At 44.2% G+C, this 25,749-nt stretch overlaps 2 protein-coding genes across 2 annotated transcripts; both read right to left on the reverse strand.

Moving 5' to 3' along the window:
* Positions 1-27: 27 nt before the first annotated feature.
* On the reverse strand, positions 28-3,357 carry LOC125345252 (2-Hydroxyacid oxidase 2-like). The gene is made up of 2 exons (XM_048337462.1): positions 3,189-3,357; positions 28-294 (listed from the first exon to the last, which is right to left on the reverse strand). Exons 1-2 carry the CDS (start codon positions 3,317-3,319, stop codon positions 78-80), a joined length of 348 nt encoding a protein of 115 aa, XP_048193419.1. The 5' UTR covers positions 3,320-3,357; the 3' UTR covers positions 28-77.
* A 10,698-nt stretch (positions 3,358-14,055) lies between these two features.
* LOC125345248 (3 beta-hydroxysteroid dehydrogenase/Delta 5-->4-isomerase type 1-like) lies at positions 14,056-20,735 on the reverse strand. Its single transcript, XM_048337458.1, has 4 exons — positions 20,534-20,735; positions 17,343-17,507; positions 14,172-15,055; positions 14,056-14,115 (listed from the first exon to the last, which is right to left on the reverse strand). Exons 1-3 carry the CDS (start codon positions 20,676-20,678, stop codon positions 14,244-14,246), a joined length of 1,122 nt encoding a protein of 373 aa, XP_048193415.1. The 5' UTR covers positions 20,679-20,735; the 3' UTR covers positions 14,056-14,115; positions 14,172-14,243.
* Between the last annotated feature and the right edge of the window lie 5,014 nt (positions 20,736-25,749).

The following is a 25,749-nucleotide window of genomic DNA, read 5'->3' on the forward strand; positions in this document are numbered from 1 at the left end:
GCTTTCTCTTTCCTGTTTTCCTTCATTCCAATCACATTGTTTCCCTGAGGCCCTTGAGTGAGATGTTCTGGAGCTTTTTAGCCACTGCCAGAGGGGGATCCCCCACACCCTCGGGCATTCCCGGCTGCCTGTTGGGTCATACCTCTGGCTGTGCTCATTTCTCCATCAGGCCAGGCAATGCAGTGCAAAGCTGTGGGTGCGATGCAAATGGGAGCACTGATGGCTTCCCCCTGGATGGTGGTCCCGGTGTCCACCTGGGACACATCTTTCAGGTAGCGGGGACGGAGGCGGATTCTGCACAAGACGAGAAGCTCTGTTGGTAGAGTTTTCTTCCCGTTATGGCGATGGAGTCTAGAGTCGGGGACCCCGGATTCCTGATGCAGGTCTACGCCAGGATTAGTTTTTTGAGGGATGAGTTTTAAGGGCGTGGCTGGGTCCTATGAATCCACGGTTGGTTCACTGGGCGGATCCCAAGTAAGTAGTGCAGGCCCAGCAGAAAGTGTGCTCCCAGGAGGTGTCCCCTTGGCCATCCTCCTGGGCCCAGCCCTGTTGAGTGGCAAAGGGGGTTGATGTCCTGGAGTGCTGCCTTCCTCACTAGAGCCATGGCGCCTGTACCCTCCACTGAGCAGTCCTAACAAGGACTAGAAAGGAAAGGTAGGAAGTACCCAGAAAGGAAGAAAAGCTCACTCAAAGAGAACAAATCCCACAACATATTCATGGCTTTTTTTTTTTTTTTTTTTTTTTTTGCAGGTTGCTGCTTCATTTAGCTTAGAAAAAGGAAGGCAAATTCATGAAGAATAAATATGTAAAATTTTAAGACGCATGAAAACGAAACCTCAAAATCCAAAAGCGTATTTTTTTCATAAACTATAACTCCTGTACATAAATTTAGAGTTTCTGGAAATAGTAATTTTGTAAATGAATAAATTAACTTATGAGTAAGGTAAGGGAGCAGTTTTTCTAAGTTCTTTTTTTTTTTTTTTTAAAGAAAAACTGTGATAAGGCATTGAAAACATGAAAGCACACAGAGACATGTTCATTTAGGAGCCATTTTTCCATTTTCTCCTGGCTTCTTCATCAGTCAGTAAGCTTTGTGTGTGAAGGACCAGGTAGGCACCGTGGATCATACCACAGTCTTTGTCACAGTGGTTCAGTTCTGTTGACATAGCGTCAAAGCAGCACAGACAATACCAAGTGACCAAGCATAGCTGTGCTCTGATAACACTTTGTGTAGAGATACTGAAATTAATGTTCATGAAGTGAACTGAATTAATGTTCATGTATAGATAGTCTGGTGCCATGTACTGGCAATTCAGTCAGCCGGTGACAAAGGAGAAGATGGTCCCATAGGATCCTAGGATGTGTAGCCATCCTAGCTTGCCCATACTTTGGGTCCATCCAACGATGGCATTCTCTACCAGTGCAATTCCCAGAACATGTACTTGCCATTGAGTAATACAGGACTAGTTAATTAATTATTTTTGCCAGTACAGGACCACTCAATCTCTCCCTTCTGCCTCCTTTTTTTTTTTTTTTTTTGGTGATGTTGTTAATAGCTGGTGCCCTATCATTTAAGCCATGCCTCTGCTTCTTCATTTTGTTTCCCCTAGCTCATTGGAGATAAGATTTGTCTTCCCAGGCTGGCTTTGAACCTTTCTTCCCAGATCTTAGGCACCTAAGTACCTAGGATTATAAGCATGAGCCATAGGCACCAAGGACATGCCTATTTTTGTCTGTTTTTTTTTTCTTTTTAGTTTTTACAACACCATTTAAAAATAAGTACTCATCTTAAGTATGTGCCCCATACAAAATTGTCGTAATTGGTTAGAATTGGTTCATAGCTTTGGTGACTGACTTATGTTTTTTTTTTTTTTCCTACTTTTTGTGTATGTGCCAGTCTTGGGGCTTGAACTGGTCTGGGCACTGTCCCTTAGGTTTTCTTTTGGTCAGTCCTGGAGCTTGAACTCAGGGCCTGAGCACTGTACCTTAACTTCTTGCTCAAGGCTAGCACTCTACCACTTGAGCCACAGCACCACTTTGGGCTTTTCCCATATATGTGGTGTTGAGGAATCAAATCCAGGGCTTTATATATGCGAGGCAAACACTCTACCACTAGGCCATATTCCTAGCCTCTCCCTTAGCTCTTTTTGCTCAAGGCTGGTGCTCTACCACTGAACCACAGCTTTATTTCTGGCCTTTTGGTGGTTAATTGGAGATAAGAGTCTCATTGACTTTTCTGCCTGGACTAGATTTGAACTATGATCTTCATATCTCAGCCTTCTGCATAGCTGTGGTTATAAGTGTCAGCCAACAGAGTCTGGCTCTATCATTACTTTAAAAGCATAACCCTGGGCTGGGTATGTGGCTTAGCGCTAGAGTGCTTGCCTTGCATGCATGAAGCCCTGGGTTCAAATCCTCAGCACCACATAAACAGAAAAAGCCAGAAGTGGCGCTGTGGCTCAAGTGGCAGAGTGCTAGCCTTGAGCAAAAAGAAGCCAGGGACAGTGCTCAGGCCCTGAGTCCAAGCCCCCAGACTGGCCAAAAAAAAAAACCAAAAAGTATAACTCTTTTTTCTTTGAGCCAATCATCTATCAACATCATAACTTCATATCTTCTCTAAACCTGAGTCCTCTTCTATCTTACATTTTTTTCCTCCCAGGCAGAAGCTTAGGAGCTTAGGAGAGTTGGGCATATGCATGCACCAAACTGTTTTTCTGTGCTGTTCACTGGTTTTTCTGGAGCCCTTACCCCCATGTTACAAAGTTTCTGGAATGCAGAGGAAGGATGGCTCACTTGTGGTCCTTCTAAGATGAATTAGCCCTGTCCATTACCCCTTCGCTGGTCTCCCTCCAAAATAAAATGGGGAAAATGTACACTCTTGTATCTAGAGTATTCTGTACTCTTTTTTTTTTTGCCAGTCCTGGGCCTTGTACTCTGGGCCTGAGCACTGTCCCTGGCTTCTTTTTGCTCAAGGCTAGCACTCTCCCACTTGAGGCACAGTGCCACTTCTGGCCATTTTCTATATATGTGGTGCTGGGAATTGAACCCAGGGCCTCATGTATATGAGGCAAGCACTCTTGCCACTAGGCCATATCCCCAGCCTAGAGTATTCCGTACTCTTTGGAGACAGAAACAAGGACTGACGATGCAGCTTAGCTTGGCAATAGAAAGGATACAGAAGACTCAACTTTTTAAATGCTGCCATGTTGTCGCGCATGGTGATGCCTTCATCCGCAGCTCCTTCAATAAAATCCCATGATGCCTTAGGCAGCCGCTCTCGAGCTTGTGCTTGGAAGTCGGTCAGACATACCAAGGGCATTTCTGGACCTTAGGAAACAAAACCCAGTGAGCACATATCAGATGTAGAAGTGGGAGGACACTTAACTCAAAAGTGTTTAGATGCAGTATAATACAATGTATTCTTTAAGTTAATGGAGTTATTTCATATGATGCTGACCCCCAATCCAGGAGTTCTTCCTTATCACACTCCATTCCAAAAGTGTGATCTTTTGTTCTTCTGAATGTCTCCCATCTCATCGTCTCTGCTTGGCACACATTGCCATGGATATAGTGAAGGCCCTGCCACCTCTTAAGAGATTATTACCAGAAAAAGCGTTTTTGTCTTATGCTTCCATGTTCACTGCCTATCTTATCTCCTCCAGCTACCTGAGTTCTTCCCAAAATAAACGCCCGTTGATGCCCTTAGTCCTTCAGAGTGAGGGTCTCTCAGCACTCGTAGCCTCACGGACCTGCTTCCCAACCATCTCGCTGGCTTCACATTGAGTGCCATTTCCTTAGCGTTGTCATTCAAGTCACCCTGTGGAACCTGGGACTGAACTGATACTCCTGGGAGTTCCCAGGCCCATCTGGAATGCCTGTAGTCTCTGAGGCTGGAGGTGACATGGTTGGAGATAGGGGACATTTTGCCAGTTCATGGATGACTCTTTGAACAGGTCGCCTAATATTATTAGGGGGCTCAGTTACCCTCACCCACCTCTTTGTTATGTGAGCTGTTTTTGAGACCAAGAAAACAAAATGTGTTACTTTCATTTGTTCCCATCCACAGTCTGAGGTTGGTAAATGTAGAGCTTGATAGCTCTGATTGAGCCACCCCAGAGATAGGAAAGAGGACAATGTTTGGTTTTCCCCAGTGGAGCAATAACAGTGAGATGAGAAGCTTCTGGAATTCTCTAGACACTGTTACTCTCAGTCACAGCATGTGAAGGTCTTGCATAAGAGGAGTCTAGAAGGAAAGGCCTTCAAAAGGCTGCGATGGGAAAACCAGCCAGGATCAGAGAGAAGAAATGAAGTAATATGCTGTGTGTATGTGTATGCTGTGTGTATGTATGTATGCATGTATGTATGTGTGTATACATGTACTGGTATTGGAGTTTGAGCTTGGGATCTCGTGTACTAGCTCAGGGTTTCCTCTCATTGCTGGCATATTTGTCATGTAAGCCATGCCTCCAGTTCCAGCTTTGCTACCTCTATGGAGATAAGAGTCTAGAGGACTTGTTTGTCAGAATTGGCTTTGAACGGTGTGCCTCAGATCTCAACCTCCTAAATAGCTCTAGTAGAAGGATCTTTTTCTCTTTTGATTATCTTCTTCTGAGGGTAGACTATTGGGGTTAACTTGTCTAATAGGGAGGCCAAAGGACCAGATGCAGTGTAGTGTGCTGGGTATCCTGGCTGTGGGAGAGAGATGGGGTAGAGCTAACCTGAGGTGTCCAGAGACAAGTCAAAGTCTGTGCAGCCATACAGATAAGTAGTCCATGATACCTTCTAAGGGTTAAGTAAAGGAGTTGCATGACAGCAGAGCCTGTGGATGTGCCGGTTCTGGCTGGAGGGTAGGAGGGGAATTTGGATCATAGTCGCAGAACTCACAGGAGCCATTTTCAGGACAAAGTACAGCACTCATCCCTAATTTAATTTATTCCTATACAACCTTTTGAAGGGTCACTAAACGGTTGCAATTAATTAGTTGTGGCAATTTCCTACCTATTATTTCATGTACATAAAACAGTTAATACAGCAAGTCTGTGAATATTATTTTCTGAAAGACCAGCTTGCAAGGTCAGACCCTGGCTTCTCTCTTAATGATTGAGATTGCAGCAGAGTTCCCACTATTTCCTGATAAGAATGGCTCACTGCACGGGAACTGCTGGCCTCCAAAATGTGATTTGTACTCAGCATCTGATTTTCCTCTGGAATAAGATTTTCTTACAGAGGATGGTCTTATGACCACCCTTCAACGTAAGTCTCTCAACCTTGAGGCACTAATGAGCGTTTCTGTAGGTAACTTGGTGGGTGTTGGCATGTCTCCACCATAGGGGAAATGAGCGCATTCTGTTCGGTTCTCCTGGGAGAGGACTTCTGCCTGGTTTACAGATTTTGCCCCTTAGCCTTTCTCTCACTGCTAAAAGTTATGCTTTGCAAAATGTTTTGCATCTCTTCACACCATTAAACCATCACTCTTTGCTAAGAACTGAATTCTCCTAGTGAAGTATCAAAGCTGCCTTGTACCCTAGGCTTCAGGAGAATATGTGATGTTTTCTAAGCACTTGAATTGAACATTCTCCTGTGTGTCAGCTCTCTGACTTACTGGATGAGAGTTCTCCATTAGGTGTCAACTCTTCCGACCCCATAGGTTTACAAACTTACAGAAAGTTTCTTTGTAGTATTTCTAGTAGAGACATTGTTAGTGCTGTCTAATATGAGACATGTGGGTTAGACTCAATCGTAATTATCTGCCTAGAGTAGTGTAAATTGCATAATTTGAGGGCTACTTGGAAATAAAGCATCAATCTCAAAAATCCTTAAATAAAGCAAAATAGCTCATTTGTTTACGTTAAAAAATCTTGGAAGTTTTCCTGTGAAATAGAGATATTTGAATTAATAGGGTATTAATCTCTTTACTTAGAATTTGAAGTAAATTAGGCCAAGGAAATGAATAATTTGTGAAAGATTAAAAAGCAAATTATCACACGAATGGTTCTAGATCTGTAAATTATTACAGGGATGGTTTAGGAATTATTCCCGGAATGGTTCTAGAACTGTGTTTATGGTAACCTCTAAATATATATGTTTTTCTTTTTTCAGTTTGATAGTAAATAGCAAAATAGATGGTTCACATAAATTTCATATTATATTGCAAAGAAATTTTTAAGTTTAAAATACTAGTGTGCTTTTTTAAGAAAAACAATATATATATAGTACTTAGGAGAACACTTAGTCTATGATTCTTTTTTTTTGCCAGTCCTGTGGCTTGAACTCAGGGCCTGAGCACTGTCCATGGCTTCTTTTTGCTCAAGGCTAGCAGTCTACCACTTGAGCCACAGCACCACTCTGGCTTTTTCTATATATGTGGTGCTGAGGAATAGAACCTAGGGCTTCATGTATACGAGGCAAGCACTCTACCTCTAGGCCATATTCCTACTCCCTAGACCATGATTCTTTAAGGAATATAAGACTTAGAGTTGAAGAGGAAATCTATGTTATTTAAAGCTCTTCCTAATATTTGGAGGGAAGATCTTATAATAATAATATGTCTTGTATATTCTTATTTTACTTTATCTCTGTTTCTGTATTTTTTGTCTTTGTCTTTATTACTCCAACTGTCTAAGAGGAAGATGGAAAAGTAAGGAGGTTTGTACACTAAGTGCTAGATAATATTATTTCAGAAATTAGCTCATTTAACTTCTTCAGGCACTTTGTTTTAAAGTTAAGTGGCCAAGTATAATTAACAAGCTAATGAGAAGACAGCAAAAATACAAGAGCAAAGATATTCTGACCAGCTCGTTAGTAACTTGGAGTTCTGCTGTTTCAGTGACTGAAGGTTCTGAAGACCTGACAGGGATGGTCCAGATTGTACTGTTTTTGCTTTTTGACTTAACGCACTCAGGCTAGACATCTAGTTGTTTTCTTTTGGATATTTTCTATAATGCATGCTGTTATCATTTTGGGAACTCTGGGGAACGAGAGTTGATATTTGTAGGATGACCTCAGAGGTGTCCTGTGGGAAATGTCTTGGGGTGTGGCGAGGACAAGGTCTCCCGCTGATATTGTTTAAAGGAGCACTTCTTCAAAGTAACAGGAGGTGTCCTTGAAGACCTTCCTGCTTGGTTTGTAGAAATGTTTGTCAACTTTCTCCATGGGATGTCAGAGATAACACTGAGGCTGAGTTTGAGAGATTAGATTGCTCAAGGTTGGCTAAAAATGCCTTCTTCAACCATCATATTATGTAAAGATTTGTAAAGACAGTTTGTAAAGAAGTTGTGCAGATAGTGGCTGCAGGTGGTAAAGCCAGGGTCACAGCAAAGGCATAAAAAGGCATAGCAAGGGCAGCTTATCGGAGAAGAGCTTGTAGCCGTGGCTTGGGCTATGGATCGAATGTGTCAGGGGAAGAAAGGACTCACTGTTACACTGAGACAGGTGAACTCCAGGGAGACCCCCACACTGGGAGGTCAGGGGAAGCAAAGGGGCTGGACATAGTTTCCCAGCTCTGTCCTTAGAGTAAAAGTGGGACCAGGGTGTTCTGGCATGGGGGTGGCCAAAAAGACCAAGGGTTCCTTTTATTTGAGAGCATGAGTCTGGTAGCCTCTGCTGGGGGCCCAGTTACAAGCAGTGAGGACTGATTCTTGATTCTTTCAGCCCAGGATCGGCTCTGGCCTGAGCCCTCATGCGTTGTGGGGCCAGGACTGCAGACCCCTCCCAGGCCTTGACGACCATTCTTTGGTTTAATGTTTTGGGTGATGCTAATCTTCCTCCTTTAGCCTTCCAATCCTCAACCATTCTCATTTGTCTTCTCTTCTTCTTCTTTTTTTTTTTTCATTAATGAATCTCCTACTCTTAACTGTGAGCATGTTCTAACTTGAGCAGTACAATGTGACAGTTCTTTTTCTGTGACATTGGGTATTGAACTCAGGGGCCTCCTGTTTGCTAAGCAGGTGCTCTGCCACTTGAATCATCCCTCCAGCCCCTTTCACCCCTGGTTATGTTTTAGATAGGCCTTCACTCTTTCCCACCTCCCGCCCCCCGCCCCCGGCCCCAATCCTCCTATTTATGCTGTAGCAAAGATGACAGATGCCCACCACCACACTCCGGGGCTTCTGTTGAGATGGTGTCTCAGGAACTTTTCTTTTTCTGCCCAGGCAGATGCTTCTGATCTTGGTGGCCCAAGTAGCTAGGATTACAGGGGTGAGCCATTGTACCCAACTTAATGCTGTGTCCCTCAGGACTGCTGCTTTGGGGATAAGAGGTTGACTCAGCGTGGGCTTTGTGGAAGAAACCTGTGTACTATGGTTCTAGAATACAGGCACAACTGTGATCTATGGAGGCTGGCAGGGCTCACTGTCGTGGCCCCTTAGGTCACCATGACCACAAAGCCTCTGTCAGGACTGGAAGACAATGAAACAGCTCAAATGATGGAGCTAAGGAGGACCTTAGAGAGGAAGAGCTCTTGGCCTAAGTTTGGTAGCAGAATTAAAACATGAACCAGGTCCTGGCCTCCAACATTCAGTGCTCTTTCTGAAATGGTGTGTAGCCTGGCAATGTCATCGGAATTAGCGTCTCTGTGCTCGAGAACAAGCTTCTTAGCAAAGAAGGGTCTCAGCTCTCTAGAGACTCAGTTCTTCTACGCTGGATTTCATCCACCCTCCTCTACTGCTTTGAACTCTGCTTTGTCACTATCAGCAAAGGACCTGAGCTTGAAATTGGATGTACAGAAAAAAAAAAAAACAAAAACTAGTGCTTGTGGCTTCCCAAGACAGTGTGCTTCAGGGTAGAAAGAATGCCTGGCACTTACGAGTTGTGTTGGCAGGGACAAGCTACTTCTCATTAGGAAAGCTAGAGGTCTTCCTAATTTCAGTGTAATCCATACTGGGTTTATAGCCACCAGGCATGAACCTGTAGGGTCTGTCAGATCAACACTGGAGTTCAGCATAGACTTTGTAACCAGGAACCGGTGCATTTAAGGTTACTTGCGAACAGCTGGCTGGGCCCACAGCCTTGGCAACTCCAGACCCTGGAGGTCATTTCTTTTTTAAGTTGTTTTATTTTTGGCTGGAGCTGTGAGGGCGTCCAGGAAGCAATCAGTCTGTCCAGATCTCTATGTTACTTTCATCTCATCCATCTTGCATTAGTAAAAAAGATTCAACATTTCACTTGTAAGCTTTTATTTCCTTATATATCCAGGAAAGCTATATACACTTTCAACCTCATATTTCCAGTGGCTTTCAGTGCAGCAGTTCTCCACCATACATAACCTAGGGGTTTCCCAGGACTCATCTCATTGCTGAAACTCAGCATCATTCTAGGAAATTCCATCCCACTGACCCTAATTCTGCGCTATTTATGTCAATTGTGATTAAAGTCAACGTGGGAGAGAATAGCGAAAAGTGTGTGTGTGTGTGTGTGTGTGTGTGTGTGTGTGTGTGTGTGTGCAGTTGAAGTCCAGCAAAACAATTTCAATCAGTTCTGAAAATGAGTTCCCTGGATATACAAAATGGTAGCCCTGCTTCAAGCTTTAAGCTAGAAAAGTCAGCTGGAAATTAATGAAACTTTTGATGAGTGCTGGCAACAGTTTATCTGTATTGTAAATAAACAACTGAGTATGGATTCATTCTTTAGGGAGTTTGTGGGAAGGTTTATGTTGTACAGAAAGTCAGCAGGAATAACAAAGTTCAAACTCTTGTGGAGATGGGGTAGAGGTGTCTGTAGCCCAGTGGTAAAGTTCAGCTATGATTGTGTTTGAAAGCTGCTTAACATTGATATCTCAACTCCTTTTGATTTATTTCTATATTTAAAAGTGACTTCCTACAGCAGGTAACTTAGGAAGTGTGGTCAGTGCGAAAACACTGACCTTTCACTTGGGCCAGCAAATGCCCTGCCTGCATTTTTCACATATGTCCTTTCATCTGGAACTCTCTTTTGTAGCACCTTGGATTTCCGGAATGTCAGAATCCATGGAGAAACCTCTTGTGATAAGAATCCAAATTTATCAATGTTTCTCAAAAACAATGGCCTTATCTTGATATGGTTCCACCTGTCCAATCCTTAATCATCCTCTTGACCACTGACCACACATTTGACCTCAACAAGGGATTTATGCATGCATTCCTGCCTCAGTGCTTCCTGCATCTAACCCTAAAGCTCTGGTCTCTGCCTGGAAGACAGGCTGAATTGCTTTCTCCCTCCTCTCACGTGCAGGCCAGCCCATTACTAAAATTTCCCGTGCCTTTCAACAACTCAGATCTTCTTCCATCATGTCTTGGCATAAGTGGCCAAATCTGACATTTGGAATCTTCAGTTTAGGACTCTAGTCTAGTGTAACTCTGGGTATAGTTACTTATAGCCATGGTTAAAACATGGAGAAGCAGGCAGGAATAGGATTAGACACCAAGTAAATGCCTCAGTGATAACTAAGAGTAGGAAAGGGGAAAGGCCTTAGATAAAAGCTGTGTTGGCTGTTGTGTATACCTTCCCTGAGGGCTCAAGGCCAGGCCCCTGTGGAAAAGTATTTCTTAGGAGCCACCCTAACCTGCTTTAGAGAGGAATGTGGAAATGATTCTGGCCCTGAGCCCAAGAAAGGCACATCACAACATCACAACCTTCTTCTTCCCTCTGGTCCATCATGACAAAATCCATGTGGCCACCACCATCAGAAATAGTAGGAAGAAAATGAAAAGCACTAACCTGTTCAGCTGTTAAAAAGTCGATTGTAAGAGCCTGTGTGCTGCTTCCTCAGCTTCAAGCAGAGCTGGAGCTTTTTATCCTGGACTTTGAACATAATAAACTTGAATTCTTCTTGTGTGAACATTACAGGTGCTCCCTAAGATGCTGTTGCTTTGATATTTGTGAAGGTGTTAATGTTATACCACTGGTGTCTGTTTCCAAAGACCTGTGTGTTCATTCCTTTCCAGTGTGGGAATGGTGGAGTAGAGAATAGGAGGATAGGTCATGGATACGGAGTTATGGAAAATGGGACATTCTCTATGTAATCTGCCAAAAAATCTGTTTCCAAATCTCTTGAAAAATAAGAATTATACATTAACCATTTCTGTATGGTATATCTTGATAATAAGTAACAGAGAGTGCTTGTCATCTGCAGTGGACTTTGACTAGTCATTCCTTGCACGGTCTCTGCATCTGTAAATACAACCTTTCTCCTCTTAATGATTACAGCTCCTTCTTGTTTGCTTTCCTCTGAGCCCTTAGGATTATGGCAAGGCTGGGCACTTGTTTTGGAGGAAGATAGCCACAAACCTGGGGTCACCCAAGTTCTTGGAGCATCAAGCAGGTTAGCTTCAGGACCCACAGTCATCTGCTGGGAACACTAAATTATAGTATGCTTTAATTTAGGTAAGCCTACCGTGTGAATATGAGAATGGAGCTGCTCTTCATGACTGTACCACATGGAATGATTTACCTGGTGAAATTGGGCTCTGCCAACACAGAGGAACTATGTCTGGTGAACTTGGAATTCTTGGGATTGATTAGTGAAGATGAGCTTATTAGTGACCTCACTGAAATTTTTGTGATGTTTGTTTTTGAACTCTCTTTGATGACTAAATGCAGTCAGGCAAATTTAGCTGGCATATACTTAAATATTGGCAACTGGTTTGTTTTTCTAATTTTTTTTTTGTCCAATCCTGGTCCTTGGACTCAGGGCCTGAGCACTGTCCCTGGCTTGTCTTTGCTCAAGGCTAGCACTCTGCCACTTAAGCCACAGCGCCACTTCTGTCTTTTTCTATATATATGGTGCTGGGGAATCGCACCCAGGGCTTCATGTATATGAGACAAGCACTCTTGCCACTAGGCCATGTTCCCAGACCTCATTTTTTTTTTTTAATTTGGACTACAGGAATGGATTGCCTCAGCACCAGCTGGGCACTTTTTATCTTCTTGGAGACAATAGGAAGTATAAAACTTAGGGATCAAATCATATCCTGTGCTGGGACATGCAGAAACAATGAGCACTGTAAGCAATCCCACACTTTTCTTCCCATAGACTCCTGTAGCCGCAGTCATACATCTTGTCTAGACAGCCAGGTGAAAAGTAAGTGAGGGCTACAAAGAGCACCAGAGAGCAACATGGCCTTCTGTGGTCACCAGAGAACCCAGGAAGGACATGGAAGGCCGCCTCTGCCACTTCTCAATCTGTTTCACTGGGTCAGCCTCCATCTTCTCTGACCTTCATGACATCACCTCACTATGAAGACCAAGTCCTCACCGCACGCTCCCCTGCAGCCACCCTTGCCATTCTTAAGGCTGCTATTCTTTTAGAAAGGAAAGTCATTCTGAAAAAGCCATTGAGTCTCCAGCATGAACCGTCTCTGCTCCCTGTTTTCCATGGAACCCTCATGTCTGAACTTACAGCTCCCAACTCCAGCCCATGTTTTGAGCCCTGCTCACCAGAAGGACAAGCTGAAGGCTGCCATTTCCACCTGACCTTGTGCAACTACATGCTCTTCCCCACTCTCTGCCTGTACCCAGTGCCCTGCTTGTCAAGGCCACAGGAAACGCTCAGCTTAGGACACCAGAGATGGGACTGGGAAATGTTTCATAAAGCAAGTTTGTCTCTGCTTGAGGAGGTCTCTGCTTAAGGAATATGTAAGCGTGTGAGCAATGTTCATGCTGGCGTTCCCCTTGTATGCGGAGGATTTCCCAGCATTGTGATGAGATGGACAGGCTTCCTGCAGACGTGGGGTTCATTAGAGGTGTCCCATGCTGTCACTTGAGCCACAGAAGACAGTCCACCAAGGTGTGTGCTCTAACTTCTGGATTGGGAGTGGATCTGTGTGCTGATTCTCATCCTTGAAAATAAGTTAGAGTGTCCAGGTGGCCTTCCTTCCCATGTCCCAGAGCTGAGACCCGACCCCCCTCACAGTAGAGCACCTGGGGAGTCCCTTCCTTGAACTTTGAGTATCACCAGAGATAGGCATGGTGATCATTCACCGGGGAGATAGGTAGGAAAGAGAGGCAGAAGCAGGCACATGCTAACCCTTGCAAGGATAAAGGGGAACCTGGATCTGATTCCTCTGCCTAGCATCAAACCAGTCTTCATTTCTGTGAACTATGTCACATACCATAAATATGTCTTTGACCACTTTCTGGAGGAGAGAGACATTGCTAGGAAGATCTCCCACATTCTAGGAGTTCACACGCTGTGCTTGGGTAAGATTATAACCCATTGAAGACAGAGTGTTATATTCCTGTCTTGAAGTGGTCTACCTGAAGTCAACATGAGTGTCAAAATACCCATCAAGACCCATGCAGTTTGTGTGGCTTTCTGGGTGGTGGTGTGCTCCTTTTGGAAGTTTTTCTTTTTCTATTGATTGGTTAAGTGGAATTACTTTTGAAATAGTAATTATAAACATTTCATATATATGCACACAGGTATATGCAATGGAATTTCATGTATCCCTCTAGAGGAATGAAATTTTGTCATCTTCAGGAAAATGTAGGCATCTAGAAAACATCACACTGAGCAAATGAGCCAGGCCATGAAAGCTCATATGCAGATTTTAGATCCAAAACATAACCTATCAGGTTTGGGGATATGGCCTAGTGGCAAGAGTGCTTGTCTCCTATACATGAAGCCCTGGGTTCAATTTCCCAGCACCACATATACAGAAAATGGCCAGAAGTGGCGCTGTGGCTCAAGTGGCAGAGTGCTAGCCTTGAGCAAAAAGAAGCCAGGGACAGTGCTCAGGCCCTGAGTCCAAGGCCCAGCACTGGCCAAAAAAACAAAAACAACAACAACAAAAAAACCACCAAAAAGAAAAAACAAAACAAGACAAACAACCTATGAAATAAACACAGGGACTTGTGCATAAACACACACACACATACACACACACACACACACACAAAGTATCAAGATGACTAAAACACAGTATATTCAGCAGTGAAATTTCATGGAGTCAACACTTTGAAAAAGTAACAGTTTAACAAAATAAACACCAGGATGCTGAAAAAGTATGAAAGGGGGTTAGTGGGAGGAAGATGGGTGAATCCTGAAGGACAGAGAGGAGGTGGAGGGAATGTGGGATGGCTGGAAAGGGTGACTGATTGAGAAGCCTTGGAAATATAAATGGACATGTTAAACCGTAATCCCTGGGGCTGGGAATATGGCCTAGTGGCAAGAGTGCTCTCCTTGTAAACTGTAATGCCCTGTACAACTATTTGAAATTTTAAACATAAAATATAATAAAGTGGGGGCTGGGAAGATGGCTACCCCCACATCACTGAGCTTTTGACTTCAGTGTCCCCTTGTGCTGCTTCACAAGTGAACCAACCCATTCTGTGGTTTTCTGCTTGGCTTCCTCCCAGCAGAAGCGGGGCTCATACCCAAGATGCCTCTGTGCTTTCTTGTAGGAGTAGGTGTACGCGCTGTTTGAGAGTACCAGTAAATGTCGGGTGAAGGGGGGTCGGTATGTGTAGATGGGGCTCAGCAGGAAGCTCACTGCTTCCAGCAGGAAGGCAAGCCAGTACATCAGGAAGAGAGGAGGGCTGGGCCTGGAGTCGCGGCGGAGGCCCCATTCTTTGCACAGGGTATCATTTAAGTCATCATAGCTTTGGGGAGGTGTGTCATCTGATATGAAGTAGAACTGCCCCTGGATGCTTGGTGCCTTCTTGGGATCCCTCAGGCCTCTGCAGGCCAGAATGTGGGCCCAGGCCACATTGCCCACATAGACTGGGTTGACCAGAGAAAATGGGCCTGTTTTTTCCAGTACACCATTGGTTGTGAGGGCTCTCTTCACAATGGGGGAAATTAGTTTGCTTCCTTCCCCATAGATGTACATAGGCCTTAAGGCACAAGTATGCAAGGTGCCGCCATCTTTAAGAGTGCACCCATTGGCTGCCAACACAGCCTTCTCAGCCAACTTTTTGCTGTATGGGTATGGTTCAGTCCACCTGCATTCGAGAGGCTCTTCCTCCTGGCCATTCTGAATGATCTCCTTGTAGGAGTTGGGTCCTGCCACTTCCACTGAGCTGGTATGGATGAAGATTGGTACACTTGCTTGGACACAAGCTTCCAATAGGAGCTGGGTACCTGTCAAAGGCGAAGATGGTGTCAACATGCGGAGACAAAGCAAAGCGTTTTCCATGCCTTCAAATTCATGGTCATCTATATTCTTCACCCAATTGAAGGAAACCTACATTTGGGTGGGTTTTATCTGTCCCAGAGGCAAATATGGGCAATGGTAGCAACAGCCACAAGAATAATGCCCAAATCAAGAGATTCTGACTCTGCATTGTGGGACCATATTCCTATGTGTCTGCCTATGTATGAGCATGTGTTTATGAGATATATATATGTATATATATGTATATATACATATATATATATACACACACACACACATATATTCTTTTCCAGTCTAAGGGCTTGAAGTCAGGGCCTGGGCACTGTCCCTGAGCTTCTTTTGCTCAAGGGTAGCACTATACTACTTGAGCCACAGCACCATTTCCAGCTTTTGCTGTGTATATTGGTACTGAGGAATCGAACCCAGGGCTTCATGCATGCTAGGTAAGCACTCTATAAGTAAGTCACATTCCCAGCCTTACATATTCTTTTTGATTTTGTCCTTTTCAATATAATGGTTTAAGTTACTATTATATACATATAACAATAGCATATATAGTATGCATATTATATATATATCATTTCATAACAGGTCCTTTTAAATACATAATCTCAGGAGCTCATGTTCTTTTAGATTGGTGGGAAATCACCCAAGCAATTAATGTAAATGAACATTACTTGTTGGTTTTGCTTTTTTCCTTTTTTATAAGTCAATGAGTCATTGTCAGATCATCATTCTATGCATAAATGGGCAAGTTGTTATCTAGTTGGTAGATGTTAGAGACCCAGCTTCCATTGGATGGGTTTTGTGTTCCTTGCAAAGTCAGTCTAGGTCTTTCTCTGCCTTCATTTACCTAGCTATGAACTGTAGGAATGATAAGATTTCCTTTTTGCTTTCATTCTCAGGCTCTGCACTGGTCTTTTCTATGGACTATGGTGGAGAACTAAAGAGCAAAATGGGTCCTCAGCTGGGAACACTCACATTGTCAGAGCTTGTTGGACTTCTATGTCAGTAGAAGTTTTGGTCATGGTGGAAATGCACAGCATGACAACTTCTCTAACAGAAGGAAGAACTGTCCCAGGCAAAGGCAATATACCCATTTAAGAGTCTTACTATAATTTTACTCTCAGGACTTCTGGCCTCATTTTAAGGTAAATGTGGTGGACAAGTAATTTCAGACTGAAGTTCAGCAAGATAAAAATTACCATCATTGTGACATATTTTCTAAGCCTGTGACAGGGTTTAGTGATGTCACTCCTGTAGCACCATCCCTCTCATTTCCCACCTCTCTTGTTGGAAAACATGGCAAATATCCCTTGAAAGGCTAGGAGCAGAACTAAGGCCTTGCCATACCTTCCCACACTGTAGACAGCGATGGGGGTGGTGAATCAGACACTAGAATGAGCCACTTCTGAGATACTGCTGGAAATCCAAAGGCAACTGGTGGTTTAAAATAGCAACCACTGAGTCCTGAGATTGAAAGTCAAGATATGAAAGGGAAAGGACTAGGGTGCACTCAGTCTGGGAAGAATGGCCCTAGGGGGTCAGAGGGATTTAAAAAAATTACAAGGCAGGCTTCCTCGAGGGAGTATGTTTAGACTTGTACTAGATTAAGAACTTGTACTTTAGAAAGAGGCACAGATCATTTAGGGATGAGAAGCTGTGGGGTGGCTCTGGGTATCGCTAGGACCAGCTGGTCAAGACTCCTCCAGTGGTGAGCTGAGAGGCCGTCATGGACGGCATGGGAGGGGTTCTGGGAAGGCAAGTCCTAAATGTGTTTCCTAGCAGAGCACCGTGGAGTGGCTTTGCTAGAGGAATCCTGACTTCAGGTGGGCAGGATTGAGGCGTTAAGAGCATGCGGAGGAGGCTGCTACAAGGTCTGGTCTGCCCAGGGAGGCAGGGTGAATGGATATGGAGGGTGTGGGGTCTGAGTCTAGTTGAGGGTGGAATGTAGGATCAGGAGGAAGAGCAATCATAGCAGCTGGAGAGATCCAGGTGTATTTAAATCTCTGCTCACCCATGGACAAGCTGTGGGGCCTGCCATCTGCTTGCCCCTTCTCAGCTGTGGTTTCTCATCTACAACACAGACCACAGCCCGAGTTCTCTCAGCTGGCCCTGGTGAGCCAGGGATGCAGCAGACCCAGGACAGGCAGGAGCTGTAAAATGGCTTGTTTTCTTCCTTTCATCACCTTCCTTTTCATCTATGTTGCCCTCCATCTCGCCTCTCCCCCCTCCGACCCCCCGGCACTGTACCTTTGAAGTTGATGTCCATGATGGTCTCTCTGGGATTGACGCCAGTGACATCAATCAGAGCAGCAGTATGGATGACAACAGAGACTCCCTGGCAGGCCCTCCTCAGACACTGGGCATCCAGAATATCTCCTTCCAGCACTGTCACCTTGGCCTTGGTCTGTAGCTCTGTGGGAACAGCAGAACAGGCATTGGGCAGCTTTCTGGATGGCTCACAAAAGATCCTCATGCAGGTGCCCATTGTCTTGGTGTTCAGGTACAATCTTAATGTGATAATGTTGGAAGGAATAGCGCTTTCAGTTAATGGAAGAGCTAAAAAGACACAGGAATAGAAATCTGCAGTACTTAGTGGGATCAACAAAACCCTTTCCATGACATCCTGTTTAATGAAATGCATCTGAACAGTGAGTTGTGCTGTGTGCTTTCTGTGTGCTGTGTGAAATTAGTATATAAAATTCATTTCATTAAAGAGAACTTGGTAATATTTAGCAAGATCAGATGGAGAGGTTGTGAGAGCTGGATACAAGAGGGAAAACACAGTATTTTCCCTAGTCCTGTAGGGAAATAGTATTTGCATGTAGATTTGGCATGGACAGTGAAGCAGTTTCAGAGCTATAGTTTAGAAAGCTAATAATGGCATCAGTTTAAGCTTGACACAGAGAGCTAGGTGATCAGGAGGTCCACTCACACTCCGTGACTGAGTTCTGAGGAGCAGGAGCTAGCTTCTAGGGCTATGATTGGAGGAAGGACATGTAACAATGGAGCACTTCAGACCTGGCCCAGACAGGACTCAGTGGATACTATGTCTGGGTAGAACACAATCAGCAAGTTCCCTTCAGCCCTTATGGTCCATGCTTGAGTGAGTAGAGGTAGAGTGTAAACATTGATGAGGAACTTAGATCGTTCCAGTGCTAGACTTAAGTCAACCTCTAAGATACTAGATATCCTGAGAGCTGACATCACCGTAGCAACCCAGTTAGTCTCAAAGGCACTGACTGCTTCTTTAGCCAGCTGGCCATCCCCACACGAGACACCACTGCTCATCATGGTGTCACCTTAATGGCCACCAAATAGAGCACAGTGCTTCATGCAGTCTGTGTGGATGCCTGGCTCCATAATTTACACACAAATAAGCAATTTCCTCTCCAATTGATTTCTGATTTCCTTCTGAAATCTGACGGCTGTAGTACAGGTGAGGCACACAGGCCAGAGCAGCTCAGGGACAGAGCTAAGCACACACTGCCAGTCCAGAATATATAGAACTCCCCTATGACCCAGCAGCCCCACTTTTGGGTATCTATCCAAAAGACCAGAATATGCCTGCCTCCCTGCCTTGCTCAGTTACTCCTCCAGCCCACGGGTAGGTCTAGTTGCTTATGGTTAACTTTCGAGATAGGAAAAGGAAGGATCAATTGAACTGAATTTGGCAGTGAATTAGGGCTACTCTGCCTGCTAATGCTCTGCCGAGTGCCAGCTATGCCAGGCCCTTTCTTTGTCAGGCCTTCCCAGCAGGGCCTTCTAGTGGAGGAGGGGAACTGAAGAGGCTACTGGGGTGAGATGTGCATTGGACCGTGGACATCTCTGATTCTGTTGCATCTGCTGCTTCTCCCTCCCTTCCTTTCCCTTCTCTCTTACTGGTGTCAGAGGAGATGGGGTAACAAGAGAAGAGAAGCCCAGAGCCAGGGGATTTCACCGCAAACAGGGCACACAGATCCTGGCACAGGGAGGACATGGGAGTCTGCATTCTTTCCCTTCTGCTGCCCCTTCCATGTGTCATAGCCCTGCATATACTGCTGAAACACTAGGATTATAAGTGATATTGATCCTGTGACGTCTTCCATTCATAAATACAATGGAGGGTGGCCGAGGAGTAAGTTGGAAATTTGGGGTATTCTGAAAGAAGCACAGACGAGATGGGTGCTGTCCTGGAGAGCTGTGGAAGGTCCTGTGTGTGCAGAGAGCGCCGAGTGTCTATCCAGGGTTGACACTGAATCCTCTTAGGCTAGAGTAGTGTGTGTGGAACCACTGGAGCACACAGTGGGGCAGCAAAAAGAGACTAAGCATTCTCTGGACCCAGAGTCAGAGGACCAATTACAGGGGCCATGTCAGGGCTAGGGCTCTCACCTTAGTCCTTAGCTCTTAGTCTTTCTCGCTGTCTAAGAGGAACCATGATAATTAGATCCAGAAGGTGACACTAGGTGGCACAGAAGTGAAAATGAAAACATACTCTCTGGATGATTAGAGATCTTTATCACATAGCCTCCTTTCCCCGCCTTTTCCTTCTTCTTTACCACTAAGCACCACTAGATGGCGAGGGAGGGCAGCCAACAGCTCTGCCTGGACACCAGCCTTCTTCCTGCTAGTCCCTGAGGAGAATGGAGCTGAGGAAAAGGGACTGGGGGAAAGCAGCCTAAGGAATCTGGAGAGTGTGTGGCCACACTGGCCCTGGCTCTGCCTGTTGTGCAGTGCACCCTGCTTAGGTAGCGCTCACATTTATCGTCTCTAGCTCTTCTTAAATTTCCCACAAACATTTTCACACAAAATGTAACCTACTAGGGCTGGGAATATGGCCTAGTGGCAAGAGTGCTTGCCTTGTGTACATGAAGTCCTGGGTTCAATTCTTTAGCACCACATATATAGAAAAGGCCAGAAGTGGAGCTGTGGCTCAAGAGGTAGAGTGCTAGCCTTGAGCAAAAAGAAGCATGGAACAGTGCTCAGGTCCTGAGTTCAAGGCCCAGGACTGGCAAAAAAAAAAAAAAGTAACCTCCTAAAATCCCTCATATTGTATTTAACCCAATTTAAAATGCAGTGACCACCAAACTAAAACCAGCAAGCAGCAAAAAGTAACCAGTCTCTGGCAATCAGTAGGGGAGGGACCTGCAGCCCTCAGTTCTTGAAAGACCTGGAGACTAGGGGCATAGCTGGTGAATGATTTCCACGAGAGAAGAAGAGAGGCTCAGAAGCCCATTGACTGGCTGTGTCTGCTTTCTGCATTCCTCCAGCAGGCCCGTAATCTACTCTTGCCACAGATGTGCACTGCACACTTGCTGTTCCCTTCCTGCATCCTCTGGATGACTGTGTCCATGAGGAGACCCCGAGGGGCACAAGCATCCTCCCCTTTCCATACCAGACCCCATCACCACACACCCTGGATTCACAATGGAGCCATGCCCTGAAGCCTTTTGCTCACTTACTTGAAAATGCTTCTCTGATGTCTGGAGTAATGTTTTTGTCCAGGGCCCTGATCTCTTGCAGCTCCTTTTCCTCCACCAAGAAGCTAATGATCTTTTGGCCCAGAAATCCTCCAGCCCCTGTCACCAGGCAGCTCCAAGCAGCCATAGCAGTTCAGGACTCAGAACACCAGGAGGAGGTGGGAAGGCAGGCAGCCCTGGAGAAGGCTGAAAACAGGGTACAAGTCAAAGGAATACAGTGTATCATGTTCACTGCACTCCATTTTTGCAAAAAACAGAAACAAACAAACCAACAGAAACAAGGAGGTGCTGGGAATGTGGCTTAGGGCGAGAGTGTTTGCCTAGTGTGCATGAAGCCCTGGGTTCGATTCCTTAGCACCACATACACAGAAAAGGCCAGAAGTGGTGCTGTGGCTCAAGTGCTCAGGGACAGTGCTCAGGCCCTGAGTTCAAGCCCCAGGGCTAGCAAAAAAAGCAGAACAAAACAACCCCCCCCAAAAAAAAACAAAAAACAAACCCCAAACCCTAAACCAAAAGACCTGCTTTACAAGTCCCAGGAGAGGTGGAACAGCTTAGAAAGTTCTCATCAGTGAGATGGGTAGACACAGTGAGGCAGTAGATATCTGGTGGCTGGTCTCCTCAGCTCACAAGGCAGGGCTGGAGCATTATATACGGTAGCATCTGACTCAGCCTTATCACCTTGAATTCTTGCTGGGTGATCATTGCTTACTCTGTCTCGAGAATCCCTCCTCCCTGAGGACTATGTCCCATCAAGCTATGTCTCAATAACCTCTTTTCTAAAGTACTTCTCTCCTTTCTGGCACAAGAAGACAAGCCAGCCTCCAGGCTGTGGTGAGTGTGATGTGGATTTTGCATCAAGAAGCCTGTCGGTTCTTACATACTGCCTGTACTTAAATGAAAAGGGTTAAATCCCAGAGATAACTTTGCTTTGGTTTTTGTTTTACAGTATATATACATCTGGTAGGAATTTTGCTCTAGCCCATTGTCACCTGACAATTGAATGTCATTTGCTATGTAGCTACTGTCTTGATTAAAAATTAAACTCAATTTACAATCATGACAGCTCCGTTGAGAAAGTTATATGTGGGATGAGTTTCTTTCCCTCTCTTTGTATCCAAAACCTCAATTTTTGTTCCTCCCAAAGAGGTCTGTGTTCCTAGTTGAAGAGCAGTATCAAAAGGAAGCTAGCCTGTGATAAACAGCTAGCTAATTTCTGATCTAGATCACAGGAGTGCTTGTTATAGTCTGCTCATCATGGATCTGGCACTAACACAGACTTAGGATAATGTGGATACTGTTTTGGTTAAGGCTGCTGCTCTGCTTTTTGGGCCACAGCTCCACTTCTGGCTTTTTTGCTGGTTGATTAGAAGTAAGAGCCTCACATTTTCCTGCCCAGGCTGGCTTCAAACAGCAGATCTCAGCTCAAGATTGCAAATCTGAACCACCAGTGACCTGCTTTTAGCTTTAAAGAGACTCACTGAAGTATAATAAGCATTCTGTAATATTGGCTTATTTTAAATGCCCAGTTATTTTTAATGATGTTTGGACTGTTGTGGAAGTCATAGGGTATTTTATTATTCCCCAAATGACCTATTAGCCACATCTACCTTATTCTCACTTCTGATCTAGACAACTTTACGTTGGTGTTGTTTTTCTAAATTTTTCCTTTCCCTGACTCTGCATTCATAGATTTATGTAACATGCAGTTCTATGTAACTGTCTTCTTTTACTTGCTGTGATATTATTTTAGGGATTCTTCTGGGTTATAGCACTTGTCAGTATTTCATTCCCTTTATGTGATAAACGCTGCATCCTTGCTACACTAATTAGTAAGAATTTTTTTTTCATTCATCAATTGGTAGATATTTTGTGTTTTCCTTTTAGGGGGTATTCTGGAGAGAGCTGCTATTAATATTTGTATATAGACTCTTGAATGTGGATCATGTTTTTATTCACCTTGAGTAGATAACTAAGACTTAAATAATTATGCACTCAGTTCATTTTGAACATTTAAAGAAATCTCCAAACGTTCTTCCAAAGTGGTTATGTTTCCTGTCAACAATGCCTGAAGATTTCTGGTTTTCTTCTTATCCTCTAATTGTATAGACTGTCCTTTTATTGGAGCTGTTCTAGGGAGTCAGAAATGGTGTTGCACTATGGCCCCAAGTAGCTTCTCTCTGATGTTCATTATCTCTTCATTTGTTAGCTTGCGATTCCCATACCTTTTTGGTAGAGTATTCAAATTATTTGAAGAAAATTGAAATGCCTTTTGCTCAATTTAAAATTATGTTTATTATGCATTTTATATTCTACATCATCTTTTACTGGTTTATGATATGAAAGTAATTTTTCTCAGGCTATGGTTTATTCATCATGTCTGGAGGGAAGGGGGATTGTACCTAGGGCTTTCCTTATCTTTAAATTTGTTAAATTATATCTTCTTACACAGAAACACTTCAGTTTTGACAGTCTTCTCTTTCTTGTACTTGTCACTCTGGTTTTCTTAGTTCAAAGTCATAGACTTTTCATCTATATTGTCTTATAAGGGATACTTAGTTCTAGCATTTTGTAACTTGTGGTTTTAGCTCTTCTTTTTAGGACTAGAATCCATTTGAAGAGAATATTACATGCTCATGGTCTACATTCACATGATCAGTTCAACAAGGGACAAGGAGAGTGTTTACGCAACGGATGCTGGAACAGCCTGATTAAGCCCACGTTCAGGGAAGGTCAAGGCAGGCTACTTAAGAGGAGGCTCATCGGTCACCACCAGTTGACATAAGAGTTAGTGAACATTTCCTAATTATGACCTAGGATTACTCATGTGGGTTAATTCAACACTGTGTCAGGAAAACTTACCAAGGCCACTGTCAGCAAAAGAATGAAAGGTATGATTTTCCTCATCTTTCTTCCCTATGTGATACAAAAGTGCTCGGGCAATTTGTGGGTTCACAGTGTGCATTAGCATTCCAGTGTGTGGGGCATATTAGCCTCCTTGATTACATTTTTGTATCAAGGAAGCTACAAAGGGAAATCAATGGAGGAATGTGGGCTGTTGGAGCCAGATAGTCTGGATTGTTGTTCACAAGTGTTACCTGGGAAAATCTGCTTCCAGCCTGGAGTCTTTGGAAGTCATGGGATATATTTTCCTCTTCTTCAGGGAGATAGCCATGTACTCACTGGGACATATTGAGGGGCATAGTCCCATGCAGGGTAGTGAGAAATGACTGTTCTGAAGTCTAACAGGGGTTGCCCATCTTCTAAAGGATACCCATCTTCTAAAGGAGCTCTAATGATCTCTCCCTGGTACCCATACCCTTCTATGATCCCTTCCTCTTGAGTGTGGACTAAAGCTAGTACCTTATTCTTACCCAACATAACATGCCAGATATGCAATGCCACTGCTATTCCACCAAATAAGATTAGAAACAATGATGACTTCTGCCATGCGAAGAGATGTCCTTTCTACCATTGGCTTTGATGAGGCAACTTTCCATGTTGGAGAGGAACTGAAGGTAGTCTTTAGTCAGCAGTCAATGAGTATGGGAACCTGTAAATGTGGAGCCACAAGGTCTGCCAAAGAGAATTGGAAGGCAATTCTCTGACTCTTAGAAGGCTGAGAGTGGCCCTGGAAAGATCTATTTCTCTTAGCATTACAGAGGCCACAGATTGCACCATAGGTGTAATCTATTCAGCTTCAGAGCTTCCACAGACTTGGAGCCAAGCCAGGGCCTATTCAATTTGTTTGCTTGCTGCTCACTTTCACCTCCTGTTGACAGGAAGTCACTAATCCTAGGATTGTTCCCCCCATTCTGGTGCCCTTGTATCTTAGAGCTGGCTACCTTGTTTTCTGCACATACTCCCCTGCTTGATAATGAATAAAAGCCCTGTTGGATCTGTTGCTAGCCTTAGACAGCAGGTCCCTTGGCACCCCAAAACCAGTTCCACAGTGGTTTGGTCTCCATCATTGCTTTGCTCCCAGCCATGGTTTGCAACAAATGAGTATCTAGGGCCCCTAGCCAATAGCTTCAAGGAATGGAATCTCTCAGCTTGAGGGTACATATTTTCTTATGAATCCTTAGATGGAATCTCAACCTTTGCTATGATCTGTCTTTGCAGCCTCATGGTAAATGTAAAGCAAAGGAGTCAGCTAAGTCAAGCCTGAAATTCTAATGCTCAGTGAATGTGAAATAAGTACTTTCTGTTGGTTGAAACTGTTGGGTTGGAGCAGTTAGATGTGCAGTAATGGAAAAGTAATCCAGATGGAATCTGAATCATTGGTAGAATGTTGATTGAGCACAAGAAACACCTAGCATCCCAAAGGGTCTCTGTGAAGTCACAGCCATCTGTCATCTTTCTGAGGCATTTGGAAGGAAACTCTCCTTGGGAATCAAAGTTCATTCAAGTCTTCATTTTCTTACTAGCTTTGGTGTGGTCATTGAAAGATTGACTCCTGCCTTATTCCTCCAGGTCAAGAAAGAACAGGCTTGACCACATGCCTGTCCACAGGCAGGTTATTCCAATCGGGGCCTGGCCAAGGACACCACCCTTGGTCCCCAGGGGACAATAGCCCCTTACCCCAGGTGGAGCATTCCACTGTGGGCCTAGTCAAGGACATCTTCCTGGGCCCCCAAGAGACCATAACCCATTTTCTATTTTCTGCTTCCTTGTTAAGTCCAATATAAGCCCACCCCCAAATCCAGTCCCTGACACAACCTTCAATCCCGCGGGAAGGGCTGTGCCCCTTGCTGTTCCTCAATAAACAGTCCTCATCTGTTGAGGATCGAGTCCAGACTATTCCTTTCCCATTCTCCTAACAGTCATAGGTATGTCACTAAACCCCTTTAGACACTTAAGGATTTTGTGACCCTCCATAGTAAAATATACATGTAAGTATTGTCTGAAATACGAAGCAATTAGTAAGAAGCTCTGTGCGTTCCAGAGAATGAAGTGGAAACATGAACTCAAAGTGTCATATGTCTTCTCAGGGCCTTATTTTGGGCATCACGTTGAGAGTTATACACATCAGCTTCTGAATTGCTTTATTGTTTGTAATTTTCAGACTCCAGAGTTTTACTCAGTAAACATTGAGCTTAATCATTTTATTCAGGAAATAAGATTTATCTTTGTCTCCCTGTAAGGTGCATGGGTGGTGTTGGGGGGGAGCTCCATTGCAGATGCCCCTGCTAGTTTAAAGC

The sequence above is a fragment of the Perognathus longimembris genome, unplaced genomic scaffold (assembly GCF_023159225.1).
Source record: "Perognathus longimembris pacificus isolate PPM17 unplaced genomic scaffold, ASM2315922v1 HiC_scaffold_5439, whole genome shotgun sequence".
Taxonomy (NCBI): domain Eukaryota; kingdom Metazoa; phylum Chordata; class Mammalia; order Rodentia; family Heteromyidae; genus Perognathus; species Perognathus longimembris.

What these genes read in the sequence shown, in the direction of transcription:
- LOC125345252 (XM_048337462.1), bottom strand. Translation starts at nt 3,319, where the DNA reads ATGCCCTTGGTATGTCTGACCGACTTCCAAGCACAAGCTCGAGAGCGG. An exon ending in AACATGGCAGCATTTAAAAA is followed by an intron (nt 295 to 3,188) that starts GTTGAGTCTTCT and finishes CGTCTTGTGCAG; the next exon opens with AATCCGCCTCCGTCCCCGCT.
- LOC125345248 (XM_048337458.1), bottom strand. Translation starts at nt 20,678, where the DNA reads ATGGCTGCTTGGAGCTGCCTGGTGACAGGGGCTGGAGGATTTCTGGGC. An exon ending in CATCAGAGAAGCATTTTCAA is followed by an intron (nt 17,508 to 20,533) that starts GTAAGTGAGCAA and finishes CTGTTCCCACAG; the next exon opens with AGCTACAGACCAAGGCCAAG. An exon ending in CATGGACATCAACTTCAAAG is followed by an intron (nt 15,056 to 17,342) that starts GTACAGTGCCGG and finishes CGCCTTTGACAG; the next exon opens with GTACCCAGCTCCTATTGGAA.